Here is a 25,476-nt window from a genome sequence, read left to right on the forward strand (position 1 = left end):
GTTGTTGTAGTATTCGCGAATTAGGATAATTCTGGTTCCGGAATATCGAAACCGGAAACCGGAAACCGGAAACTGTTGAGGTTTTTTCTTCTATATTCAGCGTGTCGGGTTGCTTTAGAGGAACTGTCCACCACAGCTTGAACTAGTAGAGCATCCTCCGCAGAACAGCTATTCAGAGCAAGTGATACAGGGGTGTTGCAGCTGTAATTGGCTTTCGTCTCGTGACAATATTTCCCCAGTCAAGTGTTACTATTACTGAATCTGTACAGACAAATTTAATTCACTGAGCATCATTACAGAAAGCGTCACCCAGCGATAATCTTCGGTTAAATATGTGTTCGGGATAATCAAAATGTTCAATGAATTTCGGTTCTTCGCTGCCAAACAGCTCAGTACAGATTTATTTACTAAAACATCACCTAAAAGACTCGCAAACAGGGAAAAGTTTTCAGAAGGGATGTTTTTTCGCAATTTTGGCAGTTGAAAAGGTCAAGTTCCGGATGAGCAATTGACTCGAACGGAAGTTCTTAGAAGGTAAACGTTTAGCTAGCAATTTCTGAAATAAAGATATCATTCCCTAAAATTTTCGGACACTTCAATTTTCAGCTATAAGATATCCGAACACATAAAATTATTTATGGTGAAAACATCTCTTCAGACAGTCTTTAAACAATACAAGGAGCCTAGAAATGTTTCTCAAAGGATTTTGGCTTAGAGCGGAATCGAGTCGAAATCGGAACCGAAAGTAATGGGAACATTATTAGCATTTTTTAAACTTTACTTCGCAATTTGTTTAAATTCATCGCGTGGACAGATTAAAGCCATTTCGTGTTTTCTTTTTCTTTCTTTGGCTTTTGCTGTTCTCTTTTGCTGGATCGTACATGTTTTTTTGTCATGACGAACTTGACAACTTAATTTATGCATATTATTTCATTTCAAAGTTCCGACGGCGATCTAAAAAAAGAACCATGATTCTTAATTAAAATATGGGGGAAAACCCTTTTAACAAGATAAATTAAACGGGTGGTTGTCAAAATGATTAAAAGACGATCGGTCTCAAACGTTTGTGCAGGATATATACACTACTATGGTTAACTTTGTCAATGAACCAGATGAAAGGCTTAGATGTCCAATTTGCAAGACTGTTTTTAACGAACCGTGGCAAACGTCTTGTGGACATAGATTCTGCAAATTATGTTTGGAATCCCTTTTAAGGTAGGTAACCTTGTTCGTGTAGGCAGTATCTTCGGCCATTAATAATACTTAGTCGCAAGGAAAGACCGGAAAGGCGCCACGATCATGATGTCATCGTTTGGACCTTTGTGAAAAAGACGGTCAGCTTTCCTTGGTCCTACAATCGTAAGTTTTTTCGTTGGTTGGATGACTATACACACATTTCTTTCAAGTTATTCCCTCAAAATGGATTATGTTGCCTTTCCCTCAGATATCGAGACTGAACTTTGCATAATGTGCTGATATTAAATGAGGAGCACGCAGTGGGCTCAAATTCACGCGCTCTAGCTCCAGCAGCTCTTTTAGAATGACGTTGGTATATTCATAGCGAGTGTTTCTTCCACAGTTCCTTCTATGAAAGAGGACTAAGGTTTGAGCAGTTGTTTGAATGCTTTTCAATATTACCGAATTTCATGTTTTGCAACGAACAAAGTTAAAAAAAAAGAATGTGAGTGATGACCATCGTTTTCCACGACTCTCCAAGCCAACCCAACACCTGGATCGTTCATGAAATATCCACTGTGTAAATCATGATGTAGAATGCCGAGCAAGTGAAATCGACGGGGAAACACTTGGCGTTTTAGCAAAAACGAAAAGAAACTATTCAGTTTCGAAAACATTGCTGGAAACCTTCCAACAACATTGATGCTCGATTAATTAAACGCAGATTATTTACTCCCGTTTTTCTTCTGCCAGCCAGAAAAATCTCCAATGTCCCGTGGATGGCAACCAGATTTCAAAAGACGAATCCTTCCACGATAAATGCTGCGAAAGGGAAATACTCGATCTCCAGTGCCGTTGCCATTACAAAGATCGAAATTGCGATTGGAAAGGAGAATTACGAAATTTTAAGGTAAATAGTTTCGTTTAAACATCCTCTTTTACGGAGTCCCATTAGCTATTCTTGCATATTGTTGTAAATGGTTTTAATCCAGAAATGATGGGAGTCACTTACATCCACGAAGGCAAATGCAACCATTCTGGTGTACTCTTATTTTTATACACATCACAAAGTTTTCCTAACATGGCCAACTACCTAATTACAACGACATAGCATTAACGGTATATTTTTATATTTTTTGGTTGGGACTCTCTTTGCTGATTATGTTTCTAATGCGTGGCATTTAGTACTATTTGACAGGGATACGCTGCGTAACATTTATCATGCAGAAAGTTTGCATACAATGTTCCACAATCTGAGCAAAAGTCATCTTCAAAGATCCACAAGACTCGTGATTGCGCTCAGGTGGTCGAGACGCCAGTCACTCACAAGAGTCGTTCTTTGAACCTCACGCAACTTTATCAGGCAATACTCTCATGAAGCCAAGAGACATTTTAACTGTCGACGAATTAACAGCCAGTTTACGACCCGTTTTCACTGCTAATGGCAGACTCCTGTTTCCTTCAGTTCAACGCGTCCATAGATAAATTATGTAACAACATTTAAGCGAACTGAGACCGATCTCTTTTGACACTCTAAATAGCCCCATACAAAGTCCAAAGACTACAAAGGTGCATTCCCTCATAAATATAAGAGTAATCATTATTCAGTTACCGTATAAGAGGTGCAGAATGGTCAAAGTTTTTTTCGTTCTCCAATTATTAATAAGATAGGAGACATTTACGGTTACCGGCCTTGAAAACTCAAAACATGCCGTAGTTTTCAATCCTTAATTTTCTACAATAATTCTGACCTCCTTTTTACTGTTTTATCGAGCAGGCCCATGAGACAAGCTGTCAATATGGTGACGTACAGTGCCCTGCCTGTGGTGAGACAATGGAACGAAGAAGTCTCGAAGAGCACGCATCAAATGCCTGTATTAACAGGGCCGTGATCTGTCTATATTGCGGAGGAAAAGTGTGTCAAAGAAACTTGAAGGTATGGGAGAAGAAATATTGAGCTAGTTCTAAAGAGCAATTAAGTCATATTTCCTCACTATTATTTAAAAGAAAACTACCGAATTGAACCTTGATGTTTTAGCTCAGTTAACGTTGACTCGTGCAGCATCCATACGTGAGACATATCCTTTCGGATTAATAAGTGAACCTGTTTTTCCTCTTTGAATTAAGTCGTTTCCCGTTGCCGTTGTATTGCCTCTGAATAGACAAACATATATTTTCGCTTTCTATTTTCAATACTACCTAATTTTATCTTGATATCGTTTCATTTTCATCCGTTTTGAGTAAAGAACCGAAAACAAAAGTCATTGTCTTCTCTGTTATCTGCAGGATCATTTCGGTTTGTGCCGGAAATTTCCCGTAAAATGTCGTTTACTCTGCGGAAAGGAGACTATACCACGTGACATGTTGGATGACCACTTGACCAAGGAGTGTCCTCACGCGGAAGTACCGTGCCCGTTTTTCATTCATGGTTGTGAATTCAAAGTGAGTGCCTTTTGATAAGTTGAGAGAACAGTTGCTATTTGGAGTTTTAAAGTACTTTCAGTTAAAAAGAAAAGATCATTACTGTCAGGGTGAAAGACGAGGCTTCTTATAACCATAAAATTTGAGTGAAAACGCAAGATTTCCTGTCGAAGATTTCAACGTTTTCTCGCTGATCACCTCTGTAATTAAACTGAATTTGCCAATGCTTATTTATCAAAGTGCGCACAGGTTATGATCATGGATTCTTGGTTAAAGAAATCGCCACGACTAATGATTAGGGTTTTCAGAGAACAGCGAAGGCTGAGGTGATCAATTATTTAGCCAATCTGAAGGAAAGCTATATTCAATTTGAGGGTCATTGTTAAAGAAATTCATGAGAATAGCAAATGAACCCCCCCCCCCCCCCCCCACCAATAAAAAGAAAAAGATTTTTAATGTTGACATTGTTGATGACTGTCAGTTATGATCTTTATCAAAACTAACAAAGTGAATATTATGATACGTTTATTAAGCGTCAGTTTTGCTGTGTAAGGTCACATTTAACATTCGACAAAAGTCACCTTGTTAGTTAATAAGGATAGCCGGCTGACAGTTATCGAAACTGTCAACATTAAGAACATTTTTCCTTTTACTGTGAGCTATGTTAAATGAACTTTAGGGCCAATTTCTTTCCCGCCAGCCTAGGCTAGCAGAGTATTGAAAGGGAGTAACTTGTTAGCATACCAGGATTTTCATCATTTCTGGCAATTAGCAAGGTGCCATTTGCCATTAACGGCACACTGTCTTTAAACTATTGAACAAATCTTGCATGAGTCGTTGTATTTTACAGGTGAGCGTGGCTTGTGCCACTATTAACGAGGTCTCGAATTTTAATCATGCAACTTTTAAGCCTGATTTTTTTTTCGGGCCTTCCGAGTTTGCTTTTGGGTTACGCGAGTTTGTAACTGTAGTAATCTTCTAAGAGCTTCTTCGCTAGTCGAAATATATGCAAATTATAGATTCTCTGTGATGTAAGGTCACACATGTTTCCATGGGATTCATAACTCCGCAATATAATGGTAGACTTTCCAGAGAAGGCCTTCAAGGATTTAACACTCCGCAGTACACAGACAGAGGCATCCCTCTCCTTTTTACAGTAAACATTGACTTTTGCCCTTCCTCGTCCTCATAGCTTATCGAAAGCCAGGTTACATCAGCTTTTTATCCTCTTTATAATGTTAAGTGGTGTCTGATGTGATGTGTTTTATGGTCAACAGGGTAAAAAAGAATCTGTTGATGAGCACCTGAAAGCCACTATAAAGATCCACGTTGAAAAGATGAATCAATCAAGTATTGAAAACCGGAGAAAGTATGTACAAATTGAAGAACAGATCGACCACTTGCAGAAAGAAAAGAACAACTTGGAGCAGCAACTTCAAAATCAAACCGAGGAGCTTGTGGCAGCAAAAATCAATATCCAAACTCAGCAAACGAAAATATCCTTGATAGAGAGTTCAATCACACGGCAAATGAACGACTTGGAGAAACTACGCAGTACCTTTGATGCTGCCGCCGCGGATGAAGGAAACGGAACCGTTGTTTCTTCGCAGATTGAGGAAATTCTGAACACTGTAAAGGAACACGAAACAAGGGTTAACAATTTGCAAAGCGAGCTAGCGCTCGTGAAGGAAATCACACTGACTTCAAAAGAGAACGAGATGAGACCACGTTCTTTGTCAAATTATCACACCAATTGTGAACGGCGTATGGAAAGAAATGAGAACCAGCTGGCTTTGCATGAAATTCAAATTTCAGGACAAAATCGTCAGATTCATATGCTTGAGGCAACGTCATATAATGGAGTTTATCTTTGGAAAATCGACCAGTACAATCTAAGATTCCAAGAAGCTGTTTCTGGGAAGAAGATTTCCATTTACAGCCCTCCGTTCTACGTTGGGCGGTTTGGTTACAAAGTGTGTGCCTGTCTTTACCTCAATGGTGATGGAATGGGCAAAGGAACTCACGTGTCGGTCTTCTTTGTTATCATGCGCGGTGAATACGATGCCTTATTACCCTGGCCTTTCCTCCACAAGGTCCATTTTAGAATTATGGACCAGAACAAGATCAAGGATGCCAGTGATGCTTTTCGTCCAGATCCTAACAGCTCAAGTTTTAAGAAACCAACGTCGGATATGAATATTGCCTCAGGCTGTCCTACACTTCTCTCTCACGTAGAACTCCGACAGGGTGGATTTGTCAGGGATGATACCATGTTTGTTAAAGTTAATGTTGACATGAGGGACCTTCAAGGCGACTTATGGACAAGCTAAGAACAGAACAGAGCACCATATAATTTTGACGTAGATCGGTGCATAGTGAACATAGCTCGACATGAAACTTGGCGATTGAAAACTCCGTGGTTGCAAACGATTTAATAGACTAGAATAATAATAGGAATTAGGGACGAGGAGCTTTTGAAGACAACACCCCAATTGCATTAAGCACCCGAGGAGCTCATAGCTCTAAGGTCCTTATGAAGCAAATTTTATCTGCTTCGAATTTCAATGTTGATAGTCGATACCTCTATGAGGTTATTAACAGGCCATTCTAGGCTGATTTATAGTCCTATTATGTTCCAACATATAAGCAACATGCGCAGACGCCGGCCTTTGATTAAGCAGCCCAAACGTACAAGTAGTTTCTTTTTATGGGTCAGATTCTAGTAGCTATTTTAGGAATGAGCAGAGGGTGTCTGAAAGGAAAAAAATGAAGAAAATTTTTTGATGGAAACGAAACGTTTTAATGACAACGATCAAAAAATACTTGGAAATCAGGAAGAGCTGTAATTGATTAATTTAATCAAGTGCGATAAATATAACAATTTAAGAAAATAGCTAACTACGCCAGACGTGTTGTCGAGTGGTAGAAGTATTTAAGAACTCGGTATTTAATAAGCTATTGTCTTTGTGGATATAATAGGTAAAGGATATTTAAAATATATGTTGCATGATTATTTAAATAAAGGTTACAATATAGTAGAAACAAGAAATAATAGCCATTTAAGAAAATATTTAAGTTGCATAAATTTGACGAAAAAGTCACATAGTTTGGTATTCACTCTTCATAGAGTTAGAAAGCCTACTTTTGATAATATTTAACAAACAGATTCCAATGTTGGCGTGGGCCTGTTCGGTTATATATATTGTGGTAAGAACACAAACGTGGCACGCGAGACGATATCCGAGTGCGCCAATAATGTTCCAAAAAATAACCGATCAAAATGCATGCATACAATAGAAGGAAGAAAGTTCTGAGCAACTTTGAAGGTTGTTTAAATGAAAGAAAGGAGGCTTCTTGAACACGAAGACGTACAATAAAAGGCGTGGTTCCCTAGGCACATGCGGATGAAAACGAAATCATTCACATTTTGATGTATTTCATTGAAACACGCCAGGTTGGCTTGGAACAAGAATCGGCAAAATACGGCAATGCAACCAAGAGAGAACGAACTTCAAGCAAGATCCGCTCCAACACTGAAATAACGTTTAGGTCCATTACAAAAATTTTTGAAAACACAAGCTAGTGAAATTTCCCCCTAATTTTACGAGAACTCATTGCGATTACGTGTTTATAACATAAGGGCAAAATTTTCTTGTCGCTGTCGAGGCACATCGAAAACCAGTTGGGCAAACGGATTAGTATTAAAAAGCACTTGTTCGCTCGCATTTTAGAGCAAAGCAAACAAACAAGTCCACTTTTTCTTTATGCCCAAAAGAGTACAGATAATTGTTAATTAATTCCAGTTGACAAAAAAAAATCGATTTTCATTTCTGAACAAATTAAATTGAAAAACCGATTAAACCACTTTTTGAAAATAACAAACTGTTTAGTGCCCAAGGAAAGAATTTGTGGAGTAACTTCTTCTACTAAGTATGAGCTATTGCTGGTATTCTGTTTTGTCCTTGTCGTTCTCTTTCGCTCTCCTTTCCTTTCTGTTTTAGTCATAGGTCCTCCAGGCATCATGTAACCTTATCAGAGCTTCTAAAGATATCCCTCCGATGCTTGACTTGAATAACTCACGGTAGCCGCCAGTGTGGACCACAGTTATCATGATATGTCAAACTGGATTGAAACCAGCGAAAAATGCAGAAAGAAAACATTTTCCAAACCGTTTTTCACCTGAACACGAAAAGCGTTGACTGTGCTGAACTATAGTCGACGTAGTGTGGTCGTTTAGCCTCGTCGAGCCACAAAAAGCGCGCGAAAAATGAAACCTCGCTTATCTTAAGATGAGTTGGCCTAGGTTGAGCCTCCAATCCAATCGAAAACCAATACCTGGTCAGCGGTCAACTTAAAAAAAGCAGCTGACCTCAGTGACATTTAAGCTTGAGCGAGCCCACGATATGGTCACGTGACACTGGTCAGCGGATACCTTGTTTTGGCAGGTGTCAGTTGATCAAAACTTACGTCCAATATCAAAGATGTATGCTGTAAACTAGCATGATACTGGTCACATTGGCATACATGGACGGGTGGACGTAGGTACGGACGGACCGTCGATGACGTCATGGCTATAATTCTCGCATATTTTCTTAACTAAGGTGTTCCGCGCGCGCGCGTCTTAGGCTCTCGCGGAGCTCCGCTATCACTTGGCAGCGTGGGGATACGAATTTTACCCACGATTGATGGCAGTCTCTCACTTGTTCGCGAGGAACTATATATCAGCTCGAGAAGATAAAATTGGTATCCCGAAGATATTGATAAAATTTTTAGATCAAACAACTTTTTTATTCATTATTGAAATGGTGAAAAGATGGTCACCAACCCATAAAAAACACATGTTGTGTAACATGAAACAAGATATGAAAGTTATGAAAAACAAATCATGATAATATCAAATGGCCAATAAAAGTGTTGATGTAGTAGAGAAAAATTATATTACAGCAAAGGAGTATCTTGCAATGAAGGGGAAGCTCGCGTTTGATTGGCTAATTGTCTTAGTTACCGTGACGACACCTATGTCGTCACATGTGTTCACTGCTTGCGGTGAGGATATATATTTTTTTTTCCGTAAGAAGGAAAATCATCATTCCATCGATATCTACGTACTATAACAAATCTGCTGTTCTTTTTTTAGATAACAGTAACTTTTCTCACCTTGGTATTATTTTGCGTCTCTCTGTAGGTCCCGGAAAGCGTTGTATTTTTAGTCATTTGGGATTAGCCTTTATTTCGAGTTGTTTTGTTTGCTGTCTTTTGTTTCTTTTGTTTTACGCAATCTGTGCTCCGATACTTGCAGAAGGAACCTACATTTTTAAGGCTTCCGTCGCTGTATTGCTGTTTGAATTGTTGCTCGCCAGATTGGATTATCTGTCGTGATGAAGAACGCCCTCCCCCCCCCCCCCCTAAATTTTGCATATGCATTGTTTCCAGTTCTCTTGGGATTACAATGGTCCCAAGAGAAAGCAAAAGGATGCTGATTCAAAATTTGAGGGGACAAACAAATATTAGGAAAAGAACGCCATACATTGTTTTGCATTTTAAAGCTTTTTACAAATATTGTTGATAAGTTATATTTGGAAAATGCGTAGTTGCCAACTGTCCGATTTTCTATTTAGATTACAGGAACACCTGTTAAGATCTGCTTTTCCCGCATATTCATAAAGCGCGCAAGAAAACTTTTGAATTAGTAGGCACAGTCCTTAAATGGTGATGGCAATGATACTTGGTAGTAGCTGGGAGGTTATAGGAGGTGTTCTCCTGTTTTCACGCACCAGCACCTGAGATTCGCTTTCTTGGACATAAACTGGCTGATCTTCGTGGGAATTTCCCTTTCCACAGCTGCCTGACATGTGTTGGAGGCTGCTCTAATTCAGACTGGCTCTGTTCCATTCTCTCTGCAACAGCCTCTGCTTGTGACAGATTCATGATAAAATTAATTAAGCGTGTTTGATAGAATTGTTCTGGGAAATGAAGTCGGATACACCTTTTCCAAAATGGCCGCCATTCTAGTATTCTTTTGTTTGAATGCAAACCCCCATTATTTCACTGGAAGCAACCCTCAAAGGTCTTAGTACGGGCATCTCCTCCAAAGCTGGAGCCCAGATTATATCCCAAACTGGGTCTTGCGTGACTTCGCTCCCGAGCTCGTTCAGCCCGTTCGTTGTATCATCACAATTCCTCTATTAGTCAAGGGACTTTACCGGATATTTGGAAATGTGCAAACATCACCCCTCTTCCTAAAACAAAGATTGTTGAGGATACGGTGAAGGACTTGAGACCTATTTCATTGACACCAACGTTATCCAAAATTGCCTAGCACTACGTCGTCCACGGACATGTGAAAGCAGCAGTTCTGAAACGTCTGGGACCCGATCAATTTAGGTGTATTCCAGGGTCGTCCACTGCGCACGCACTGATAAATCTGATGCACAGTTGGGCGCAAGCAACAGACGGAACGGGAAACACCGTGCGGATCTTCGCGTTGGATAATAGAAAAGCCTTCGATCTGATATATCATAGCCTTTTGTTATCGAAACTCTCGGACTACAACATCAACCCTTACATCATTAATTGGATAACAGCTTTACTTTAAGATAGGAAACTATGGGTCAAACTTGCACATGACTGTCTCTCAGAGTGGGGATCGGTCCGAGCAGGAGTACCGCAGGGAACAAAATTGGGACCGTGGCTATTCTTCGTTATGGTAAATGATTTGAAAGTACCATCAGTTGAGACTGTATAAAATATGTAGATGACACGACAGTGTATGAAATCATAAGTAAGAATAGTCCTTGGCTAGCAATGCTCAGTCTATGATAAACGAAGTAGCTACCTGGTCAACACTCAACTCATTCAAACTCCACCCGAAAAAATGTAATGAGCTAAGAGTCTCCTTTGTGCGCTCTCCCACTTCCTACGAACTTATAGAAATTAATGGCTCTAAGGTTAGCTCTTTTAGGGTCGTGAAATTACTGGGTGTGTATTTCCAAGACAATCTTAAGTGGAACAAACACGTTTCTGAGACGATTGAAAAGGCCGTTAAGTCCCTTTACTTTTTAACTCAGTTAAAGCGAGCTAATGTACCATCATCAGAATTAGCAAAATTTTATGTTGCTTGTATTCAAGCCGTCTTACTTTATGGATGTCAGGTCTACCATTATACTCTCCCCAATTATTTGAGCTTAAGTTTGAACGTGTTCAAAAGAGACCCTTGAAAATTATATACGGTTATGATAATCATCATAGAGAAGCGCTTCAGATGGCAGGACTGAAAACTCGAAAGGACCGGAGAGAAGATCTTTGCTTAAATTTTTTTAACAGCATTGTCTCCAATCCTTTGGATTGTCTATATCACTTATTGCCTTTCGATAACCGAGATCAACTCATAGAATTACGACGACGCAGACCATTTAGAGTTTACTTTAAAACAAACCGGTTCAGAGATACTTTCATTCCAGCAAGCGCAAGACATTTTAACTGACATTTATTATAATTATATATGTAAATGAGTTCTTTCTTAGATGTTATTGTTTAGTTTTATTACATAACTTGTACACCTTTGCAATTCAGCTTCTAGCTGCTATTAAGGTATTTTTAATAAACGTCTATCTATCTATCTATCTACCTATCTATCTATCTATCTATGTATCTATCGATCGATCTAACAATCTATCTATCTATCGATCGATCTATCTATCTATCTATTCTCTCTTGTAGACACTTGAAAAATTCAGGCGGCTTTAATTGGATTCGAACTCATGACCTCTGCGATGCCGTTGCAATAGACCTTTTTACCGATACGGCGGCCATTTTGATTTCTATTGTTTCGAATAGCTATTATGGGATGCCCAGGGGTCCAATTCATATTAATTTGCCCCCTGAGCATCCCATAATGTCTTTCGAAACAATAGAAATCGAAATGGCCGCCGTATCTGCAAAAGGTCTATGCTCCACCAACTGAGCTATGAAGCCACTCGGTTGGGAGCATTCATGTGTTCCACTGAAAGGACGCGATGCAATTAATATAGATATATATTTTGAAGTGTGGGTTATAAAAGAAGACAATTGCATAAATTGTCCAGATAAGTTCGAGGATCACTTCAAAATCTCTCTTTCGTCTGTAACCCGCACTTCAAATATATAAATACCTATTACATAATAAGCTAAATAATGCACGCATTTTGATTGGTTCTCACCTATGATCTATTAGGTGAGAGACGCATTGCTAGGGTAATCGTAAAAAAACTATATTGGTTAAAGGAATAAAAAACGCGCCGAGTGCATTGTTGAGTTATATAACCACACGGGAATTTTTAAGAACACGAGAGAAGTGCGGAGAAGCACGAGCCGAAGGCGAAATATGTGAAAATTCTTTGGTCGCTGAATATATGTCAAAAACGGACAAGTTTTCTACCCAACAACCGTTACCAACGAAACGGGGAAACACGCATTCTTCCTGTGTCACACGCCTGCGCATCCTCGGAGACCCAGGGGCAGTCAGTCGAGTCGGGATGAGAATCGGGACTGGCGTTAAGTTAATTTTCAAATAAGTCGAGAAGAGCTTTTCTCGCCTTACTTGAAAACTTAACGCCAATCCCGATTCTCGTCCCGTCTCGACTGACTGCCCCTGGGTCTGACGCCTGCGGGTCGTGAATATGTCGGTCAGATACAGGAAAATTTTCAACGCATAACATACTATGCCAGTTCAGTTGTTTGGTAACCATTGACGTGAATAAATGGAAGGCAATTTCTACGCAAAAACACTCCATTCAACAACCCTAAATGTAACGTTTGAGGCATACCATGGCATATTTTAGTAGGACTAAAAATGAATTTTAGGGACTGGAAACCAGCTAAAAAACCTTCAGGATTCACTGGAACATTTCAGGTATCTACGTTTACGTTGGGAAGTTTTCTGAACTTTTTAGGAAATGAGAAACGTTGCGTTTCCAATAGCAGTTTGATGAGGTTATTTTACTTCTTCCAAGGCCACCCGCCACCCATGGAAATTTGCTGCCGATTTAGTAGTGGAATATTTGTTTTGGTGTTTTACACACGGGTGAGTGAGAAATCCGGAGTTTGCATCCGATCATGCAACTTCGGGCAATTCTGAGCGCTTTCGTGTGGATAAAAATTGCTTATTGGTAGTTGTTTGGTGAATATCACATTTTTATTCACCGGGAGGCACACACACAAGCTTTATGCAAAGTAGTCCATTTTCTTTACGTCATGTACGAATTGATTACAATTTTCAGATACGCCCGTGAGCTTTTTGTGCGAATGCTGAATACTTAAAACGCCTGAGCGGCATCGATAAAGGAAAAAGCGAATAAACAACTTGCAAATTTGCGGCATTTTTAGAATCGCGCTCCTAAAGGTCAAAACGCCTGCAGGTGAGCACTTTGGATTGTTTACGATGAAAATGCCATAAGTAAACCAAAATGAATCGTTGTTTACCATCGGAATATTTTGAGGTTTTCTATGGTTCGCAATCACTGGCCAGTTATGAAGAGTATTAGGAAGAGTGTGATTCTCATCAGGTTTTGCAGATTTATGACTCAGCAAAACCGTACACCACCCCTTTCACGTGACAAGTTCGTGAGCGGCGGATCAAACATGCATGAATTAACCTAATGGTAAACAACGAGCACTTAGCAAATCAAGTTTATCCGAATGATGCTACAAACTACATTCGAAGCGAAAGGATCTTGAAGCAAAAATTATCATTTTTTTCAGTTACAAAAAGGCGCGGATGATGAAAACGATGAGAAGTGCAATTGGACATTGAACATTGAATAATTCACACATTTAAATTTTCCGTTCAAGAGAATCAACAGGATCGTCAGCCTTGTGGGTCAGAATTCCTTTTAAAACTGGAGATATGTTACGGCCGCTTTGTACAAACAATTTCATGACACAGATGACACAAATGATCCACTACTAACAATTCCGAGTAACTGAGAAAATCACGGGGGTACACATGGTCAAAATCCTCGTTAAAATTAAAATTTAAAGCTTTTCATTTCGCAAAGACATTCGTGGCGGTGTACTCAACACTTGGAGGGACACTGTAGAGAACCGTCGGGAAAGGCAATGATAGAAAGAACAGGAACATGGATAAAGGAGCAAAACGCTATGGGAAGAGAGGGAGGAGGGAATGAATTGTTCCGAAACATTCATCACATTTTTGTTTAATACCCGTGTTGCTTTCTTGCTAAGAAAGACATGGTTTTCTTTATGTCGTGTTCACGCTTTCTATGGTTTTGAGGCCCGAAACAAAAATTTTTACCCCTGACAAAACGCAGCCAAAAGGCGTTCATAACAAACGTGACAATTTGATGATGTCACGGTGACTTTTCTAAGAAATCCAGATTATTTGAACACTTGACTTTAGGTATTTTCATTGGTTAAGATCATAAAACCGGACAACAGTGAACCAAGGTCACACAATGTTCAACACGGAAATCCGTTTTACTCTCTTCGTTTATCATGGATATCAAAACCTTTCTAGACAATATCCATGAACAAGCTTGTTGTCCTGTATGTATAACAAGGTTCACTAATCCAAAGCAGCTTCCATGCTTACACAGTACACAGTTTTTGTCTTCATTGCCTGCAAAGGATTCAACAAACAAGCGGAATTCGAGACACTATTTCATGCCCCGAGTGTAGGCAGAATTTCAGGATCCCTGGAAACGGCAATCTTAACGCTTTTCCAACAAACTTTCGCATCAACAGTTTGTTGGACGCCATGCCTGTTACAGAGTGCAATACGATCGGCATCAAATGTGGAAATTGCGACAAAACAAGCGGAGAATCTGCGTACTGCTTCACTTGTTGTTCGTTCTGGTGTGATGACTGCCTCCCTCTGCATAACCGGATAAAAACATTTAAAGAACACCACGCTTTGGCTTTGAAAGACTTTCGAGACGAAGACTTTGAGACCATTTTAAAGCAGCCAACACTTTGTGGGAAACACGAGAAGAAAAAACACAAGTTCTTCTGTCCGGTGTGCAATATAGCTATTTGCAACGCTTGTGCTCTAACAGATCACGACGGTCACGCTAAGATTGTTTTGGAAGATGCCGCAAAGGAACGCAAATCGAGAATCAATGCAGCAATTAAATTAAAGAAACGCAGAGCGCTGGAGAAAATGACAAGGATCGCGAAAATTGATGAAAACTGTATTTCAATTCAAGAACAAGCCGCAGGATTGAAAAGAGATGTGCAGCAGTTTGCCGACACTTGCATTGCCGCCATTGAAGCCCAAAAGAGGTGAGGTGAGGTGTGCGAGAAGCGTTGCAGCTTCTTGGAGAGCAAAGGCTCCACATTGAAGAAGAAGTGAAAAAGCAAGAAGCAGATGTCGAAAAAACCCAAATGATTTTAAAGCGAAGCACAAACTCTCAAATCATGCAGCGCCATGAATTTTTGGACAAAATAGTTCAGGAAAAGGTTGAAGAAGAAGATTCAGCGGACTGTGACATCGAACATGTCTTCACCTTTAAAAGGAACGAAAAGTTGTTTGATGATCTAAAAGTCCAACAAATAGGTTTTATCAGCAAAACGAGCTCGAAAACCTCGAGTGCTGAGGGAAAAGGGATCACTGAAGGAACTGTTGGACTTGAAGGTGAGATTGTTGTAACAACAAGGAACGCACGAAAAGAACAATGTCACCAAGAACACGACCGCGTGACATTGGAAATCAGAAATCGTGAAGGCCGTGACAGTGCGATTAAGTCTGAAATCCAAGACAACAAAGATGGCACTTACAAGCTCCGCTATTTTGCCAAAGAAACCGGAACATGTCAGGCATCCGTGAAAGTCAATGAAGGACATGTTCGTGGCAGCCCTTTTGAGGTTGAAGTCAAACGCAGACAGTTCAGACCTGTGTTATCCTTTGGAGAACAGGGTTTTTATGCTGGAATGCTTTCCAGACCTTGGGGGGTAGCAGTGAATGACAAAGATGAGATTGCTCTGAGTGAGGTTGGTAACCACAGAGTACAGATATTTTCCAGTAATGGAACTCACTTAAGATCGTTTGGTAAAAAGGGTAATCAGCAGGGAGAGTTTAACTTTCCCGCTGGGATTGCTTTTCATGATAATAAGATTATAGTGGCAGACACTGACAACCACCGAGTTCAACTGTGTGGTGATGAGGGTCGTTATCTTAACCAGTTTGGAGGAAAAGGAAGCCGGGATCATCAGCTTCAGCGTCCTTTTAGCCTGTCAATTGACAGCGATGGGAGCATTATTGTTGCTGATGGTGAAAACAAATTAATCAAAATCTTTTCACTTGATCGTCGGTTTTTGCGCAGTATCGGTACTGAAGGTTTTTTTATCTTTCCCTTTCATTGTATCCAACACGACAACTATCGCATTGTGTCAGACAGAGGTGATCACTGTATTAAAGTTTTTAATAGGGAGGAAGAGTTTCTTTATAAATTTGGAAAGCAGGGGAATGGGGACGGGGAGTTCGATAAACCTTGCTGCCTGTCAGTGGACAGAGCGGGACATCTGCTGGTTTGTGAGGAATCGAATAACCGAGTGCAGGTGTTTAAACTCAGCAGAGAGTTTGTAACTAAGTTTGGAGCAAGTGGTACAGGGGCAGGAGAGTTCAATGTCCCAGTTTCTACAGCAGTCCTTAGCGATGGTAAAATAATTGTCACCGATTTACTTAACCATCGTGTTCAAATTTTTGAATAGATGTATAACTTTTCCTGCCTGATTCTTGTTATTTAGCGTCGGCGACTTTAAAATTCCTTTTTCGGTAAAAAAGTTCCCAATTACAATGAGAATTTCTTCATTTGAATCGTTTTTAAAAGCAGTATTGTAGTTTACGCAATTTAAAGCGCAGAGAGTTTCAATTTTAGATATTTCAGGGTTAAAACAATGTATTATAGAGGTTTTGAATTCACGCGTGGTTTTCTGAGATCTCTCTGTTATAAAAGTACCCCACCATGCATAATCAAAATTTTTTCCTGTATGTTTGCGACTTGCCTTAATCTCCACAATCAAAGACAGGCCAGTTTAAAGAATTTTGGCTGGAAATTGTTTCCATTAGCAAAGAACAAATTCCTTTTATTTTAACCAACGGAGAGGAGATGGGTTCTATACTGATTTATCAATGTCAGGTCTTTTAAAAAAGGCGTGTTTCTTTAATTTAAACACCGCGTACTCAGTTCTTAACCGCTGTAAGATTTTAATCGCATATATTACACTTGTTTGAGGAAGAGATTACAAAGCTAAGAGAGAATTCGACATCTGGTTCTTATATCCACCGTTTTTTAGATCGAGCTTGATAATTCATCCAAATCATCCGTTTCAAATCATCTTCACATAAGACCCGCTTTGAAACAGGGGACGCATTGCATCACAAGTGCCCGGTGCACTTAACGAGACTTTTGGAAAATGGTGGACGAATTTGTTACATTAGTTTATACTGGTTCATTATTTAAACCAAGGGTTTAATATGATTCGAATTTTCAGTACAAATGAGCAAATTTTTGAAAGTCATAGTTGTGAAAAAATGCTAAAGTTGATGCGAAAACGGCACTGGAAGACCACATTTTTCCTCTCTTAGCATGATAATACCTTGGGAAGAGTAATTTAATTTGTTGTAGGCGATGTGATATTTTTTAAGTCTAGAAATATATGTACACTGTAGAGCAATTACGATAACTCGTTTTGACACTGACGTAGGTATTGCTTAATACTTGGTGTAACCTTGCCGAATCACAATAAAACGGAAAAGGCGAATCTGCTGTGATTTTTCTATCCTCTGTCGAGTATCCCTCAGTTGCCTTCATGCCTTTCATGGCTGCATTAAAAATTCATTAATGATTCATGAGCAAAACAGCCTCTCACCGATAAAATGTCACGTGCATGAGCTTTAAAAAGCGACAGAACATTCCTCATTATTATTCTTTATATACACCTTATTCCAAAATGGCCGTCATTATAGTATTCTTTCGTTTGCTTGCAAATTACCCTTGTTGCCTCGTACTTAAACTTAAAATGCAAAAGAATATTTCACCATGAACGAGGCAACAAGGGCTAATTTGCAAGCGAACAAAAGAATACTGAAATGGTGGCCATTTTGGAATAAGGCGAATAAAGCATAATAATAAAACACAGGTTGTTTTTCTTGTATGCTAATTTTCTTCTCTCACATTTTGCACCAATGTGTGGATTCCAAAGTTACACACTTTTTGAAGCAGTTCAAAAATTTTATCTGGTCTAAAAACACTCGGCTTCGCCTCGAGTTTTTAACCCGATAAAGCACTGCTGATCGTTGTTTGAACATTACTTAAAACAATGGAGTAGAATCTACAAAGAGATTGAATCTCTTTGTGGATTTCACAACATTTGCTCTTTTACAAACAAACGACTTCACGAAAAGCTGGTTATTAAACACCAAGGAATGAAGAGGGGTGTTGTTAACTACAATTAGGCTGCTGGGCTTTCATATATTGGATCTGAAATGATTTATGTCCATAAAACAAAAGAACAAAGTGAACTTAACAATACCTAATTGGAAAGGCCTAATCGGAATAACAAGGCTTCCTTTGTCTTCCGCCATTTTAATCCGGTATATGAAAGTCTACCCAAATAGGCCCTACGGCGTTGCATGTCGAAAATATCTGGAAACAAATTACATAAACTAGCATTAATCTTGGATTATTAAAGTGCATTGGACACTCGCTTTGGAAGCAATGGAGAAAGGTAGGAGTCTTGTAGGGCTGGAGTTTGAGGATACAAGCATGCACTAGTTCGCTATTTACAAGTGCAACCGAGACGTTGAACCAGAGACTACCAGAATGAAATTCAACAGGTGGTCAGATTGAGTCGTCTACCTGGGATGTTAAATCTCAAGGCCCGTTCCCTAACAACTGGACCACGCTGTGGTCTTGGCAAATGCCTAACTAACCACATTGTTGATGTCTTATTGAGAACCCGGCGGTCGATCCTGAATTTGTCCCTTTTTTTTTTTGTTTTTGATTTCAGGTTCCTGTCTGCTTTTGGCAGCAAAATTTAATAATGACATAAAGAGAGAGAAAGTCAAAGAACTTATTGAGGTAAGCTATTTTGAAATGAAGGTGTAGCATGCTCTTGCACGCTCCCCACCCCCCCCCCCCCACCAAAAAAACCTAACCCTTCCTTTTACCTTTGGATACCCTTACATTGCAGCGCCATTCCTCTAGTTACACTAACGTCTTCGCTATGCATCATACGTGTTTTCCTCGAAATCCCTACCAATTTTCAGGGGTATTTTAGTGCCAGAATTTTTTCTACGTGCTCCGTAAATGTTAGGCTGTTAAAGCAGCATCGCAACAATGAAATCAATGTATCTACTTGAAATGCGGGTTATAGATGAAAGGGAAAAAGTGATCTTTGCGAATTCAGATGGCTTCATCGGGATTTGAATCCATCGACCTCCGCGATGACGGAGCAATGCTCCACCAACCGTGCTATGAAGCACCTCAATCTCTCTATTCCGTGACGACGACTGACTTGCTAATTTCACCATCAAGCCACGAATTCGAACTTGTAATTTTTAGTATGAGCTAATTCCCAAAGGAGCAAACTTGTTAGGAAAACCCACGCGCGAACAGTGATGTGAATAATTTGGTGCAAACGAGCGTTGGTGGTGAATTTGGAGCATATGCCGCCATCATGCATGAGGCCTAGTGAGTAGGTCAATCTGTTGGACTCGTGCATTCCCGTGAAAGGACTCGATGTATGAAATAAATTTATACATTTGAAGTGCAGGTTAGAGCTGAAAGGGAGACTTGATCATGAACCTGTCAGATTTCTAAGAGACAATCGCTGAAACTGTCCTCGTAAGTGCGAGGACCACTTCTTCCTTTCGGTTTTGCAACAGCTAAGTCTCTTAATTGCAACATTCGCCCTCCGCCATTGTGTCCCTGGTTCGAATTTGATGTCAGGATAATTCGCTCCTCGGACAATTCTCCCCCAACTTGTAGACCATCAGCACCCAATTATAAAAACTCCGAAGCAAAAAAGGCATCGATAGCAAAAACACAGTGAAGTGTTTTAACTATTGATCACGTACTAAAAGAACCGTAAGGGTTGAAAAACGAACTGTTCCATTACATTTAGGGAAACAATTAGGTCTGGATCTCTACTTGGAGAAGTTTTTCCCAGCGCAAGGTTTGTATGTAATACGTCACTTTTCATGTTGGTAACCTCGAAAAGATCTTATCTGTTTTTTAATTAGACCATCACGTCTCCTTTAGCAATGTCGTTTTTTCTCTTTGTTCTAATGATTTTTTTTCTTTTCCAGGCGATCGAGGATAAGCTTCGCGTATCAGTTAAAGAACTCCTCAAGTTTGAGTTTCAAGCCGTAGTGGCCCTCCAGTTTGACCTTCATGTCCCCCAGTGGGAGGTATTGCCCATGTGAAGCGACTAGAAACGGAATAAATCGGTGGCTGCATTAAGCAGATGCAATTTATTACTTTACAGTGGAATATTTGTATTGAGAACCCTAGACACCTCCTGGCTTGTACACGACATAATAATCCACAGTAGAGATCCAGATCAGGCTTCGGTTGTTCAAACTAATGAATAAAACCTTAGTGCTATTCTAAGACTTGTTTTTGTAAATTGATGCTCTATCTGGTCAACTTTCTCTTATCTAAATCAGAGGTTGCGGTGCGCTTGTTCTATTGGTTTTTGTCTCATCTAATTGTTATGTGGTCTTCCAAGCTCGTTTTGAGGCGCTCAAAAAGTGCCAAACCTACTCAGACGTAGACTGGTTTAGTTATTAGTAAATCAATTTTATTCGTTCTGAAATAGAAGCAGTGCATTCTGCTCAGTGTGAACTTAAAGAAAATTTAAACTTTAAAAAGTTTTCTACCCTTGAGGTTTGAGAGATGCGTGCTTCTTTGGAGGATTCAAAAGTTAACCTGTCAAGCCATGACTATTGTGAAAAGCCGTAAGCGGAATAACCAGCTTGAAATACACGTCGAGACTACAATTCTACTGAAAAACTGCTTCTTACCACTGAATCTTTCTTGTTATTAAAGAAAATTCCTTGTATTGATAACTACTTGTCAAACTGCATGTCAAAGGCGGAATAGCATTTTTGCAAGAGAACAAAACTTCTCGCGACCTGAAACTGTACTGATTATCGCCGTTTTACTAACTTTAACTTGAATGACGATTAACTTGATGAATTCTACCATTGTCAAATGCCAACAGTCTCTATTATCTAAGCTGCTTTAATAAAGGGGTGGAATATTTGGTGACCGACATGATAACAATCGATATCACGAGAGGATGCAATCTGATGAAGTAACAGAGCGGATCTCCCCCCCCCCCCCCCCTCCCCCGAAACTTGGGCCTCATCCAGTAATAGTTTTTTTTTTAAATCTGATTTTACCGCATGGTTCAGCTACGCAGCTAATTTTCAGAGAGGCACCTGATTGGCGAGCTGTAATCACGAAATAAAATTTACAGTATGCGCGGCTTGCGTAGCTTGTGGGGAAAAAGTGGCCTCTACAGTAGGGATCACGTTCGTCGACGAATCTAAAAGCTTTGATTTTGAAAAGAGCGGAAAGCTTTTGAATCGACGTAAAGGAAAGTGATTGTGGCTATACAAAGCAAAAAGCGATAAAAGCCTCTCCCAGGCCCTGATCATCTAACCGCGCGACATTGGGTATGAGAACTTAAAATATCTTTGTGAAACTAAAAATAGATTTTTAAAAACTATGATGGGGCATCGGGATCCCTTCTCTTACCTCATCATTTCTTGCTGATATGGAATTTAACTATCAGCCAATTGGTGTGGGTAATGAACCATTTACGACGTGACCTATGCGTCGTGGTTGTCACCAGTGTTACTTTGACGAGAAGAAAAACTCCAATTACACCGAGACTACTTTTCAAAACGAGGCTTAACTGACTTGCCACGGAGAAATGGAGGGAAGTTTGTTTCTAAGATTACGCAATTAAAAGTTAACGATCCAGTGGATGTATTGCATTTCACTTTCGAATTTCTCTGTTGCTTTGAACTGAAATTCCTATTGCAAAATTGTCATCGACAGAGTTCGGTCACGTGACCAGGTTGCCATATTGGTTTACTGAAAGAGAGAATAGACGAAAACTTTCCACAGGAAGATATTTTGCTTTTGACGCCGTCGTGAATTCGCACTTTGCAAAGCATTTCTCTGCCATTTTCCATCTGTTTCGCCTGCGGGGGATTTGACTCTCCCGAACACGTTTCACTTGAAGATTCGAGCAGGTTAATCTGTTGGACTCGTGCATTCCCGTGAAAGGACTCGATGTATGAAATAAATTTATACATTTGAAGTGCAACTTAGAACTGAAAGGGAGACTTAGAGACAATTGCTGAAATTGTCCTCGTAAGTGCGAGGACTACTTCTTCCTTTCGGTATTGCAACAGCTAAGTCTCTTAGTATTGCAACATTCGCCCTCCGCCATTTTGTCCCTGGTTCCAATTGTTGGTTTTCACTCACGTGATCAACAGTCATGTTTTTCAACGAAAACAAAAGGAAGCGTTTGCATAATAATAGAGTTGAATTCCCGGAGGATTTGGTCGGGGCTCCAACATGGCCGCCTTTTCTTTGTTTAGGGGCACCAACATGATTTCATGTGAAAACCGAGAATTTGGTGTCAGGACAATTTGTTCCTCGGACAATTCTCCCCTAATTTGTAGGCTATCAGCACCCAATTATAAAAACTCCGAAACCAAAAAAAGGATCGATAGCAAAAACACAGTGAAGTGTTTTAACTATTGATCACGTACTAAAAGAACCGTGAGGGTTGAAAAACGAACTTTTTCATTATATGAAGGGAAATAATTAGGTCTGGAGCTCTACTTGGAGAAGTTTTTCTCCAGCCTAAGGTTTGTAATACGTCTATTTTCATGTTGGTAACATCGAAATAATCTTATCTGTTTTTTAATTAGACCATCACGTCTCCTTTATCAATTTCGTTTTTTCTCTTTGTTCTAAAGATTTTTTTCCTTTGCAGGCAATCGAGGATAAGCTTCGCGTATCAGTTAAAGAACTCCTCAAGTTTGAGTTTCAAGCCGTAGTGGCCCTCCAGTTTGACCTTCATGTCCCCCAGTGGGAAGTATTGCCCCATGTGAAACGACTAGAAACGGAATAAAGTGGTGGCTGCATTAAGCAGATGCATTTTATTACTTTACAGTGCAATATTTGTATTGAGTGCGACTCCGAAAGATTGGCACTCTAAAAGAACACTAGACACCTCCTGGCTTGTACACAACATAATAATCCACAGTAGAGATCCAGATCAGGCTTCGGTTGTTCAAGAGATAGTTAACGCTATCCACCGGGAAATCACTTTCCAGCGGATAAACACTATCAAAACCAATTGAGTGGTGAATAGCGCTTTCCACCCTTCGAAAAACTTGGGCCAGACCGTGGGACCGTGGGGGGGAGAGAGTGTACCGCTAAAAGAACGGTTAGCTTTTTTGTTATTGTTTCTTTTTACCATTTACGGTAATAGAACTGACAGGTTGAAATCGGTGATTGGAACTAACGAATAAAACCTTAGCGCTATTCTAAGACTTGTTTTTGTAAATTGGTGCTCTTTCTGGTCAGCTTTCTTTGATCTAAATCAGAGACCAAGGTTCTGTTGTCTGCGGTGCGCTTGTCCCGTTGGTTTATGTATCATGTAATTGTTATGTGGTGTCCAAGCTCGTTTTGAGGTGCTCAAAAAGTGCCAAACCCACTCAGAATGTAAACACTGGTTTAGTTATTAGTAAATCAATTTTATTCGTTCAGAAATAGAAGGGGGACAGCTATTCTTAGAGTTATTTTCATAGAGTTATGTAGTAGAGTTAGAGTTAAGTTTCCAAAATCCTGAATTCAAGATTTTGGAAGCCAACATTCATAAAAGCTAAACTTTTGTTTAGGCCTAATTAGGCCTAAGGTTAGCTTTTATGCGTGTTTAGGATCCTTTTTTGTATTTCTAAATTCAGGATTTAGGCCTTCCAAAATCTTGAATTCAGGATTTTGGAAACTTAACTCTAACTCTACGACATAGCTCTATGAAAATAACTCTACTGCTAGTCAACCTCAAATAGAAGCAGTGCAATCCTCTAAGTGTGAACCTAAAAAAAATTTCCCCTGATCTGCAGATACCTTTAAAGAAAGTTTTCTACCCTTGAGGTTTGAGAGTTGCGTAATTCTTTAGAGGATTCCAAACTGTTAACCTGTCAAGCCATGACTATTGTGAAAAGCCGTAAGCGGAATAACCAGCTTGAAATGCATGTCGAGACTACAATTCTACTGAAAACTACTTCTCACCACTGGATCTTTGTTGTTATTTCCTGTACGGTGAAAATGACGATAAAGAGTTTAAAGAAATTCCTTGTATTGGTAACTACTTGTCAAACTGCATGTCAAAGGCGGAATAGCATTTTTGCAAGGGAACAAATACTTCTCCCGACCTGAAATTCGCATTATTGTCGTTTTACTAACTTTAACTTAAAGGACGATTAAGTTGTTGAATTCTTTCATTCTGAGATGCCAACAGTCTCTATTATCAAAACTGCTTACAGTGCGACGCGCCTTACCGTGGCCACCTAACAAAGTTTTTTAAACCTTATACGCCAGTCAGGGTGGGCGAATTTGATTGACAGTCACCCCTCCTTGCAAAGTTCGCACGGTTGTAGTTAAACACCGTTGAATGGGTCGTTTGAGTTGACGTACTTACATGTAATTGTCAAAACTGAAAGTTTGTTGGGTGGCCACGGTAAGGCGCGTCGCACTGTAAAGGGGTGGAATATTTGGTGACCGACATAACGATCGATATCAAATAATGAGAGAGGATGCAATCTGATGAGGTAACAGAGCGGATCCACCCTACTTGGGCCTCATCCAATAATAGTTTTTTTTAAAAAATCTTATTTTACCGCATGGTTCAGCTACGCAGCTATTTTTAGAGAGGCACCTGATTGGCGAGCTGTAATCACGAAATGAAATTTTAAGTATGCGCGGCTTGCGCAGCTTGTGGAAATAAATGGCCTCCACAGTAGGGATCACGTTCGTCGACGAATCTAAAAGCTTTGATATTGAAAAGAGTGGAAAGCTTTTTAATCGACGTAAAGGAAAGTGGTTGTGGCAATACAAAGTAAAAAGCGATAAAAGCCTCTCCCAGGCGCTGATCATCTAACCGCGCGACATTGGGTATGAGAACTTAAAATATCTTTGTGAAACTAAAAATAGATTTTTTAAAAACTATGATGGGGCATAGCGATCCCCTCTCTTACCTCATCATTCTTGCCGATATTGAATTTAACTATCAGCCAATTGGTGTGGGTAATGAACCATTTACGACGTGACTTAAGCGTCGTGGTGGTCACCAGTGTTACTTTGACGAGAAAAAAAAAATTCAAATACACCTAGACTACTTTTCAAAACGAGGCTGAACTGACTTGCCACGGAAGAAATGGAGGAAAGTTTGTTTCTAAGATTACGAAATTAAAAGATAACGATCCAGTGGATGTATTGCATTTCACTTTCTAATTTCTCTGTTTCTTTGGACTGAAATTCCTATTGCAAAATTGTTATCGACAGAGTTCGGTCACGTGACCAGGTGGCATATTGGTTTACTGAAACTAAAGGAGACTGAGAATAGACGAAAACGTCCCACAGGAAGATCTTTTGCTTTTGACGCCGTCGTGAATTTCGCACTTTGCAAAGCATTTCTCTGCCATTTTCCAGCTGTTTCGCCTGCGGGGGGTTTGACTCTCCCGAACACGTTTCACCGAAGATTCGTGTTGGGTGCCGCTGACAAGTTTCCGAGTGGGATCAGTTTTTTTTGTGTGTGTTTTGTGTATTTTAACATCGAGGACAGAGATCG

At 39.8% G+C, this 25,476-nt stretch overlaps 2 protein-coding genes and 1 pseudogene across 3 annotated transcripts; all 3 read left to right on the plus strand.

Moving 5' to 3' along the window:
- The first annotated feature begins 1,064 nt into the window (after nucleotides 1-1,064).
- On the plus strand, nucleotides 1,065-7,020 carry LOC138007714 (TNF receptor-associated factor 3-like). Of its 2 annotated transcripts, none has more exons than XM_068854775.1 (5): nucleotides 1,065-1,215; nucleotides 1,930-2,086; nucleotides 2,954-3,112; nucleotides 3,463-3,618; nucleotides 4,875-7,020. In XM_068854775.1, the coding sequence occupies exons 1-5, from the start codon at nucleotides 1,088-1,090 to the stop codon at nucleotides 5,925-5,927; spliced, it is 1,653 nt and encodes a 550-aa protein (XP_068710876.1). In that variant the 5' UTR covers nucleotides 1,065-1,087; the 3' UTR covers nucleotides 5,928-7,020. The 2 variants fall into 2 exon arrangements, with proteins under 2 accessions (XP_068710876.1, XP_068710879.1); XM_068854778.1 differs by having other exon boundaries at nucleotides 1,934-2,086.
- Nucleotides 7,021-13,236: 6,216 nt separating this feature from the next.
- Nucleotides 13,237-14,886, plus strand: LOC138007744 (E3 ubiquitin-protein ligase TRIM56-like; annotated as a pseudogene).
- Nucleotides 14,886-22,789, plus strand: LOC138007760 (E3 ubiquitin-protein ligase TRIM71-like). Its single transcript, XM_068854829.1, has 3 exons — nucleotides 14,886-15,582; nucleotides 18,604-18,674; nucleotides 22,615-22,789. The coding sequence occupies exons 1-2, from the start codon at nucleotides 14,977-14,979 to the stop codon at nucleotides 18,643-18,645; spliced, it is 648 nt and encodes a 215-aa protein (XP_068710930.1). The 5' UTR covers nucleotides 14,886-14,976; the 3' UTR covers nucleotides 18,646-18,674; nucleotides 22,615-22,789.
- The last annotated feature ends 2,687 nt before the right edge of the window (nucleotides 22,790-25,476 follow it).

The sequence above is a fragment of the Montipora foliosa genome, chromosome 1 (genome assembly GCF_036669935.1).
Source record: "Montipora foliosa isolate CH-2021 chromosome 1, ASM3666993v2, whole genome shotgun sequence".
Taxonomy (NCBI): Eukaryota; Metazoa; Cnidaria; class Anthozoa; order Scleractinia; family Acroporidae; genus Montipora; species Montipora foliosa.